Source organism: Aphelocoma coerulescens, chromosome 1A (assembly GCF_041296385.1).
Source record: "Aphelocoma coerulescens isolate FSJ_1873_10779 chromosome 1A, UR_Acoe_1.0, whole genome shotgun sequence".
Lineage (NCBI taxonomy): Eukaryota > Metazoa > Chordata > Aves > Passeriformes > Corvidae > Aphelocoma > Aphelocoma coerulescens.
The window spans coordinates 69708622-69719113 of NC_091014.1; the positions used below are offsets into that span (position 1 = coordinate 69708622).

A 10492-nucleotide genomic window follows, 5' to 3' on the forward strand; every position below is an offset into this window, starting at 1 on the left:
GGCTCAGCTCACAGCTCCAATGGGTACCAAATCCAGCAAGGTCACCAAGACCTTGGTCACTTGGTACCAGTGCAAACAGAACACAAATGTTCATGGAAAGAGCTTGAAGAGAAAGCAGTTTCGAGCGTGCTGTTTCAGCAAGGTTTCCAGCCCTTTTAAATCAAGTCTGCTACTTCTTTTGTATTCCAGTGACACCCTGTGGTACTTACCTAGACTGCAGGCTTTCCAATCTCAGTATCCGTATTTTTAACTACAGGAGTAAAGAACATCAAGTCAGAAAACAGAGAAAGGACATTGCAACCCAAAGCTGAAGGATTGCTGGTGCACCTCATTACTCCCAAGGCATGAAATGCACAGACTTCTCCTGCACAGCAGTTACTCACTAGCAGCCTGTGCTGCTGTCCCAGTATCACACCTGCTGTTCCACCTTTCCCTCAGGTACAAATATATCACTGCCACGCTGATGTAACATGGTGAAAAGAACCTCATTTTAATGCCTGAGCTTCTCAGGTCTTTTACTGTAACACTGAACTGCACTTCACAATGCAATATATCTGTCTAAGTTACACGAGTGACTTCCAGGGGATATCCTAACTAACAACAGCAGCAGGGGATCGTGAAGTCTCAGTTTTCACTGCATTAGAACAGACTCACCTACCTTTCCAAGAGTGTCATTTCTATATGCATCAGCATATAAAAAAACCCAACCCCCCCCACAAAGTGTATTCAAACAGCAGCCTAGTATTTTTACTGTTTGCCCTTAACTTCATAAAAAAACTTCTCATAAACAGCAAGTGCACCTAATTTTCACCTTCAACTCTTTGCCACATGAAGAAAGATACTCATAGTGGATCTTTAATGCAAGAAGCAGGCAGGAGATAATGTACATTTTGCATTTAATGAACACATCAAGGGGCAGCCTGGGCATATTGTGTCTTCTCTGAAATTATGTGCCACAATTACAGTTAAAAAATATTTTGAAACATGAGAGAAGTAGACATGCAACACAGGTAAAAACACCCAGGTAAACAATCACACACATACAGACAGGAAAATCTCAAACAAAAAACTCCACAAGCGTCCAAGATAACCAGCTCACACACAAAAGGTGCTCACATCACTGCAGTGCCATCTTCAGAACTTCTCAAGTGTTTTAAAATTGCTGAAAGATAAGAGTTTCCACCAAAAAAAGAGAAAAGCATCTCCCACACAGCATTACAGTATTCCAAGGATGACCATAGGCTGAGCAGTGTCTCAGCAGCTCCCACCAAAGGCTGCCTGGAGCCCCTTAGCTCAGCCTGCAAGGTCAAGGAATCGACAAGAGCAAGGTGTCTCAAAGAGAAGGGGGCAAGCTAGAGTGAAGGGAGGAGTGTGAATCCTGATCTTCAGTCCCTTCTGAGCAACAAATGCTTTCTAGCCTGTAGTTTTTTAATACACAGTGTAAAAAACAGACAAGTGAACACACAAAACTCCTAAGGAAGTTCCCATCTTTTGAACAACCAAGGCCCTTGTGGATCTAGTTTAAGGGTGGGAAGGAGAACTAATTCTAACAATCCTACTGGGCAACTTTCCACACTGTCTCCAGAACCTGTTCCATACTGTTAAACTTCAAACATCAACCTTAGCACTCTACCATACAAATTTAAACTATACAGAAATGCACACTGGTTTGGGACAGAAATCTTCACTCTGTTGGAACTGACAGGAGCATTTGCCTTCCACACCAGCAAAGTCATGATTTTACCCTGAACATCCATTATGGATACAAATTATTGCTTTAGAGCATGTACATCTCCTCCCGCCCATTGTCCTTGAGTAACTTATCCCTTCTTTGACCACTGCCTCAGGATGAGGGAGGCTCCCAAGATGAGATGCACAGCACACTGCCAGAGTGGTGCTTATATCAGCTACAAGAGGCAGCAATTCCACTTCCTACTAACATTACTTCTCATCATATTGTTACTACTGCACCCTGAAAATCAGGATGTCCAGGAGATGATCTGCATCTCAGAGTTCAATATGCAATCTGCAATTGCACGTCTTCTGGTTTATGCATGCAAGGGTGTCAACAAGCCAAGCATACCATGGCCAGCCCCACATGGAAAATAGAAGGAATATTCAGTCTGTCAGACCTCACTGTTTAAGCTAAATGAACCACAAAATTCCTATTTTCCCTTTTGTTAAGATGCCCTAAGAAAGGAATAGAGGCAGATCAAATTTGATTCTAAACTTCAAGGTTTTGTAACAATGAGCTTGCTGACCTGTGCTTTATTGGTCAGCTGTTGATCTCATCTTACACAATTATCCAGAGAGAACATGGTTAAAGCTGAGCTCCCACCACACTGCTTTGATAACAAGGCTTAGGGCTGGAGCAGACCTGCTTTTTCACTTGTACCTTAATACCGTTCTTGTTTTCATATAATCTAAGTAAGTCAAACACTAATTAGGAAAGGGGGGAATTATTTACACATATGACTTTCTGGAATCTGCTCTTCATTCTGCTGATAGTGTTTTGGCAGGAAATAAAGACAAGAGTGGAGTTTTTGAATGATGTGATGTTATAGAAAGTGTAGTTAACTGCAGACAGGCAGTAGATACAGAAGCATCCCTTCATCCTTTACCTCAACCACAGTCACTTGACTGAATCAGCACCCATAAGGGAAAAAAAAAAAAAATCAATAATTAGGGTGCAATCGTTTACACCCTGTTGGGCAAGCATAATATTTCTCAATAAACCAACTGGCCTAAAACCAAATAACCTTCTGGACTTGGATAAACTTATTAATTCCTATAAAGCCCAAGATCAAACAGAAACATTCCATTTTCAAAAGTGATGCACTGCAACGCTGCTGCTGGGCCAGTGGTAAGACACAAACATTCCAAAAGCAGCCACCAGTCAAGAGAAAAGGATCATGCAGTATCCCATGAAGCAAGCTACATATGTACAGCTGGTATATAACAGAAAAGGCAGGTATGTACACTATGTATATACAGGGCACAAGTGTAACCCCTAGATACATTTCTAACAGGAACATTTCTTCGCATGAAATCTGCATCGATAGAAAACATCACATTCAACAGATGGATATCCATCAGAGAAAGATGCCAACAGACACACTAAAAAGAAGTTAGAAGAGAAATTGCACTGGCCCTTCAGCCAAAGATTCAATCAAGTCTTAACTTATCAACAAGGCAGTAATGCTGAATAAAAGTACACAAATGTGAAGGAGAGAGAGAAAAGAGAAAAAAATCTATCCAGATTTTGATGCCTGAAGTCCTTGAGGACAAAAAAGAGTTCTCCATGTGCTTTCCCATTACATGCTTATCCTTGTCTGGAAAGATTCACCACCTACACTCCAGCAGAACACACTAGCTCCTCTGCCTTATCAATCAGATGCATCTGACTTCCAGTCTCCTCCCAACATAAAGAGGTTACACATTCTGCACACATTTCTGTACACTTCAATATTTTGGATGCTATAAGCAATTATTTGCCTTTCACTTTAGCCAGTTAATAGTGATTTCAAGGTACACTGGCCAGCATGCAAATACTCCTCATTTAAGTGTGTGGCAAACTGATAAGCCTGGACACAGTTAACTCCTTCCCAAGTGGTATTTTTCCTCAGCACATCTTCTAATGTATCCCAAGGGTAGCTGCAGCCCAAGAGCTGCACAGCCAGCTGAAGAGCTCTGCCACAGAGGCTCTGTGAAGGTAAAAGGAGGAGGATCTGCAAGTGACTTGAGATGACCACCAAAGCTTATTCCCATGCAGCAAGATGGTGGGGAGGAGCAGTATGTGCTTGAGGAGATCAGATAAGAGTCACAGCTATTGGGTTCCATAGAAATTGGGCCTCCAAGGTCCTCAGCCAGGGAAGAGGCCAGGCTAATCACCCAGGCAGACAGGCTTACACTCATTCTGTTCATCTGCCAACACGCAAACCACACCAAGTGGTGTGGAACAGCTGGGAAAGGGAAAGGTGGAAAGGTGGAGAACTCAGTATCTGCATTCCCTAATGCTCTCCCTATGGGTGTTGAGCATACTGTTTGGATAATGTCTAACCACAGACTCAAATCCCCTCACACACAAAACTGAGTTAGTTCAGGTCTCCAAACAACTAACAAACAACTGAAGAATACATGGAAATCAGACATCATCTTTATCCAGTCCTACAGCTATCCTTTGAAGGGAAAGCTTCTTTCCTCAAAACGGAAGCATCTTCTAGGTTCTGATTTCAGGAGCTACTTTCAAGTCATGAATTCAAAATGGAGAGACACACCTCTACAATACAGAATATTGGTCTACAAGGCAAAAAAAAACAACCAAGCAAGCAAACAAAAAAACCAATCCCAGTAAGAAACAAAATAACAATAAAAAAACCCAAACCCACCAGGCAGATGTACTCACATTCTTGGTACTTCCTTCCTCCCAACATGAACATGTTCAGAGCACATTTTGTTACAAGCACTAGGCATGGAGCCCATACAACAAACTCAGATGTTGCAAATTCCAGTAGAGGCCTATACCCTCAGCAGCTGGAAGCAGCAGATCCTCCTTGTAAAGCGCAGGGACAGAACTATAAAAGTATTCAAGTACCACGTGTAGAGAGTTATAGGAATAAAGTTCACTGACGTGCTATTAGCTAAATTCCTCACACCATAAGTCAAAGTAGGAGCATACAATGAGGAAAGGGAAAGAAGCAAGGATGTAAGAAAATACTGAGGAGTGAGATGTGACAAAATTTTGCTTTAAATGCAATAAACTCTAAACATCCATCCTTCCTCTGTACACTATGCCAGAAAGACAAATACACTGGCATTTTTTAGACAAGTAGCTTTCCTGCCTGAAAAATTACTTCAGAAAAGAAGTCATAAAAGTATAAACAATCATTTCAGGGTAACACAAGCTTCTGTTTCCTGTCCCTGGAAGACAAGGGAAGATCCACAGAGCATCAGTACAGCATCACAAGTTTCACCCCAGTTCTTGCTCACAGATTTCTCAGCATCTCCCGTGCTTCTCTGCTGAAGACGTACACCAGGTATAACATATGACAAGTTTTCCATTTCAAAATACATTGAGAGCAAAGGACATTCCTTATGCTGGACCTACTCTTTCCACCATTAACCTGGGTTTCTTTGTTGCAGGTAAACTGTAGCCTTGACTTTTCAGAGTACAAGTCTCACTTTGTTCTTTGTGAAATGCCTTTCTAACAATAATAAATACGGGTAACAAGCAGCACAGTAAGTTCTCACTGTATACTCCTTAATGTATTCATTTGCTTCCAATTCATGACTGATAGATCTTTGCTTATTATGCCCTTAAAAACATTATGGGCAGAAATGCCACCACCTTACTGAGAAATCTCTTCCCATTATTTGCTGTTCTTGGAAAAACAGCAGTATTATTGGTAGGACAAGAATCCAGTTATTTCGGGCTAGAGGATGCTAATGAGCTGCACACAATACCCTTGACAAGGCTGTAAGATGAAGACCATCTATGTTTGACAAATGAATGGAGTGCACAAGTAACTTGCTGAATGTCTGCAGAGAAGACACCTCTCACCTATGTGATACGTCTGGGAATGCAGGTGAGCCTCAGCAGCCTCTGCTGACCTTTTTTTCTCTCAGTGCTGGAGGGAGCAGGAGTTTCTATGACAGAAGACATGCTACACATGATGACAAATGCAATTTGCATGTGACACAGCTGAACTGTTCCTAGGCCAGTCTCCAGCTGCACATCAGCACATTGCTTAATTCACAGAAACAATCCCTCCTCTCCTGGGAACTTGTACACAACAATCCAAACACCATCAGACAAAACAAAAGAGAAAGGAAAGTATCATCACATTCTTGAAGCAGGCCAAGCAGGCACCACCAACAGCTTCAACAGTTAAATATCTAGCATTAAAATTATTCTTTTAGTATTAAGATTTCCTCCAGAAATAAGTCAGGCTGCTGAATTATCTCTAAATAACCACAAGCCCATATCCAGTGAACTCAGAGTATGCTCAATACTCAGTACCACGCTTCCAAGGGACACTGCCATAACAGCTTCCTCCAAACAAGGAGGAAACGACAAGGGAAAGGGCAGCACAAAAACATAACCAGTATTTACAGGGGACCAGTTATCAAAAGTTTGTTTCAACTCACTACAGGTGCTGTTTTAGTTACAGGTTAATTGTAATGTACAAGACCCACCCAGAGGGAGGTCAGAGTCCTCCCTGACCTGCCAGCAGCAGCTGACAGTCACGGCCTATCTGGCAGCTTTTGTCAACCAGTCAGGATTCTCAGTCACAGTAACACCACACTGACCTGAAGAACCATGAAATGAGATTGGAGAGCAAACTAATCACAAAATCCTATGAGAACAGGAGGAGGCACAGCGATGTAAAGAAGTTTCTGCTGCTCACAGAGTGCCTTTGCAGTGAGACAGTAACCTCTGTTCCTTTTGCTTCTTCATGCTGAATACCTTTTACCAGTGCAGAATTCTAGCCATAGGCAGGAAAAAGTTTCTTTCCCCTGAAAGCCTCCAGAGACAAATAAAGCATGTAAGAAAGACAGGAGATGTTTTGCCTGAGCCTGTAATGAAGGAGCAGGGACAAAGGTTTTAAACCAAAGAGGGTAGGTTCAGACTGGACATAAGGAAAGAAATTTTTTTATGATGAAGGTGGCAAGACACTGGAACAGGCTATCCAGATCATGAAGAGTCTTCAAGGTCAAGTTGGACAGGGCTTTGAGAAACCTCATAGCAGCTTTCCAGTAACCTGAAGTGAGCCTACAAGAAAGATGGAGAGGGACTTTTTACAAGGGCTCATAGCTACAACTCTGAGGTGCAATTCTCCATGCAGAAGTCAAGGGAAAGAATAAAAGATGTAATAGTCAGGACACTGGCATTTTCTTCCAAGTGAGAGCACACAATGGTAAAGATTTCCAGGTTCACTGATCACAAGCTCAACTCAATATGGCTAGAAGGAATAAGGGCATTTGTTTTTCAAGAACATACAGTGTTTACATGACCATGTACTTTGCCAGTCCATTTATTTAATGATTATTCCCGTTTTGAAACTTAAAAGCAAAATAAAACCCCTTAGCTTTGCTTAGGCAAGGAGAAATTGAATAGAACAATTAAGTCCACAGGGACTGTAAGTCCACCTCCAAGCTGGTAGATCAGAAGACACATGTTTTTAGAATGAGCTCCTAAAAGATGTTGAAACTTCTTCAACCTTTCCAGAGACATAATCTTGCATGGGAAGAATACAGGTAAGAGACCAGTCCAAAACAGAACAGTTTCTCAAGTGGGCCTGTGGTAGATCTGCCATGTCTCAAGAGTCAACTCACTCTTACAGGCCCACGCTGCTTCCTATAGTGAACACAAGTATCACAGTCTAGTTGTTCAAGTAATAACAAGTACTTGAGGCTGAAAAAGCTGTTCACAAAAGTGAATCAGCATGCAAAACTCTTGAACAGTCACCAGATGTCACCACATCTCAGAAGACTGGTAGGGAAGCAGCAGGCCAAGTGACAAACACAGAAGAGAAGGTTTCCATCACACATTCACAGCTTCAGGTTCAAAGTAAGGCCAGAAAGAGCAACTCAGTCACCAAGACAACTTAAAGTGTGCCCATTTAGTAGCTGAAGGACCTGGACTGGTCATCTCAGGCAGTGCCCTCCAAACTATCCATCTCAGCCACATGGCTGCAGCTCTCTCTTCTTTCTCACTTCCCACCTCAAGCCCTGTACCCTTGTGACTCAAACACCCTCACAGGAACACCATCTCTGGAAGTGATCACCAGTCTCACTTCCCAGACTTCCTTCCACAGATCTTGTGCAACCCAGGTTTGCTCATGAGTTTGAGGCTGGGTGAACTGAAACTGTTTGCCATCACACTCTTACACATACACAACAACCTTGATGCCAGATGTTGTAGCATCTTCTAAATTTTGTCTCTCATATTAAAACTTCCTCATTTCTTTTAAGGATTTGGATTCCAGCATTTACATTTCAAGCTGTCACTAGCATGATCCTGGTTCTGCCTTACATACAAAGCAGGACAAAGCATTTGCTTCACAGGCAACGCATGTTCTGCTTTTTTTCATGGCCTCCCTATCTTTCTGCCCCTTCTGCAGGAAACAGCAGACAGTGCCATGCACATCCAGAACTTACTTATAATATAAAATGCCCAATAAAATGCTAAATATTTGGCCCGATAGGCTAGCATAATGTCCACAAGTTCTGGTCATGTTCCAAGACCCTCATGCAGGAGACATCCACAAACAAACAGAAAGTAAATACCTTCTGTCCAGAAGGTGCTGGCGTGATGCTACCTCTAGTAGATGACCTTAGTGATGCCTTTAGAGCAAAGCAGCTCCCACAACTGCCTGGCAGCCATGCATGAATCAGTGACACTCTGACCAGTAGTGCCTAAACCCTCAGCTGTACAAGACCACATCATTCCTTCCAGTAGCAGAGAGGGCTAAACATCCTGGCTCTGTCCTCTCTGTCACAGCAGACCTCCAAGGCATGAGCAAGTGCTGCTGCCCATGCAAGCACGCACAGCAGGCCTGGCATTTTCAAAAAACCATGGGCTCCCTGAGTGCCCGCTGCACAGCGCAGTCACACAAGGTTGCTGACCCACGCTGTTCAGGGACAGGAACTCAGGAGGAGGCTGCTTTTACCAAATCAACTTGTTCAGGCTGCTCCAGACATCACACCTCCTAAGGGACTTTCAGATACTAAGGACACTCTGCATTCTCCTCAAAAAGAGATAGCTAGAAGCTAGGCCACAAAACACAGTTTTTTATAAACTGCAGGCTTGACAACTTTGATTGAAATCTTCACTTCCCTTTGAACAGAATGGAAGGAACAAAGAATGAGTGTAGGAGATGAAAGAAAAAAAAAAAAAGAGTGGGAGAAAAAGAAACAAAGAAACATCTCAGCCCATCTATTCCACTACGAAAAACAAGAATAAAATCTGCTCTGTGCTGGAAACTCCCCCAAGGTATCTTGATTTCAAGCAGCTGAACGCATACACAGGTAGCTATGACTCTGAGAGCAACACACTGTTTTTAAGAGACTAGAGCAAAATAGGAGATTGTCATCCATTATATATTAGAATGTAACACAGCATCTCTCATCAACCAGAGGTACAGGGCAAGCTGGTATGCTTGGAACTGTTCTGCCTCCACAGTAGATGGTTCCATTGCAGAGAACATTACCAGCACACCTCTAAACCAGCTCACACACTGTTTAGAAGGCTGGGATTAATTATGACAGAACAAGAGAGTAAGGTTTAAAACAGGAGGGGTAGTGAAAAATAGGGACAGAAATACAAACTTCAGTAGAAACCTCAGGATACACAAACTCCATTAGGTACAGAAAAAGAAGGCATTTAAAAACAGAGGAAGAACAATCACTTACCTTTCAAAAGGGGCTGGAAAGTTGGAATTTCCTGCAGTTTTATGACATCTGGATCATTGCTGACATTCCGTGAGGATTGCGTTCCTGGGGCTACAACCACAATGTCGTCCATTTTTGCTCGTTGCTTGGCTGGCAACGGAGATGCTGGATATGGGAGGGAGAGGGAACAATCAAATCAATACGGAGATTCCACCAGAATCCAACCCTATGCGAATATTGCTCTATTTCACATTGCACAGGTATGCTTTCTGTAGCACATTGCCGAGATCACTGAAGGGTTCTAAGCTCCTTTCTCTCTCCACACCGGGGAACAGCTGATTCCGGAACACCGGCACCACTGACGGCCCGCTCGCTCCTGCTACCCCAGCTCCGCACCCGCGCCCCGGGCGCTCCCCACCCCCGGCTCTGCTCCCCCGGCCCGGGCGATGCCCTCGCGCCGTCACAGGAAGGGCCGGGCCGCGCCGCCGCTGCCTCCCAGAGAAACAGCCCTTCCCTTCTCCACAGCCGCTGTTCCTCCCAAGGAAACAGCCGTCCCCTTCTCCACAGCCGCTGTGCCGGCACAGCCCCGCTCCCCGGGGGACAGCCGCACGCCCTCGCTCCCTGCCGGGCACCGACCTGCGGCGCTGGGCTCGCCCGGGCGGCTCTCGGCCTCGGCGCTCTGCTCCGCGCCCATGGCGCTGCCTCCGTCCCCCGCCCGCCGCAGCGCGGGGCCGCCGCCGCCGCCCACGGGGTTCCGGCTGCGCCGGGTCACGGCGGCTCCGCCCGGCGGGCGGGGCGGCGCAGGGGCTGCAGGGCCGGGGCTGCTCGGCTCTGCCTCGCCGGAGCCGGCCCGGGGCCTTGGGACGGGACAGAGCGGCGTTGCTCTGTTTGGCCAGGGAAGGTGCTCCTCCTCCGCTGCTCCTCCCCAGTGAGGCCAGTACCTGGAGTGCTGTGTCTGCTTCTGTGCTTCTCGGTGTTACCGGACAAGTTTTTTTTCTTTAAAAAGGAGCCTATCACAGAATATGCTGAGTTGGGAGGGACCCAAAAGGATCATCGAGTCCAACCCCCAGCCCTGCACAGACACCCCAACAATCCCACC

At 44.8% G+C, this 10492-nt stretch overlaps 1 protein-coding gene across 1 annotated transcript in view; it reads right to left on the reverse strand.

The window, feature by feature from the left end:
- BORCS5 (BLOC-1 related complex subunit 5) overlaps nucleotides 1-10148 on the reverse strand; it is a 64832-nt gene extending 54684 nt beyond the window's left edge. Inside the window, exons 1-2 of the mRNA XM_069003428.1 lie at nucleotides 10030-10148; nucleotides 9415-9558 (exon numbers count right to left, since the gene is read on the reverse strand). Of these exons, the coding sequence (XP_068859529.1) occupies nucleotides 9415-9558; nucleotides 10030-10087 (202 nt within the window). The 5' untranslated portion in view covers nucleotides 10088-10148. The remainder of the gene's footprint in view (nucleotides 1-9414; nucleotides 9559-10029) is intronic.
- Nucleotides 10149-10492: the final 344 nt, after the last annotated feature.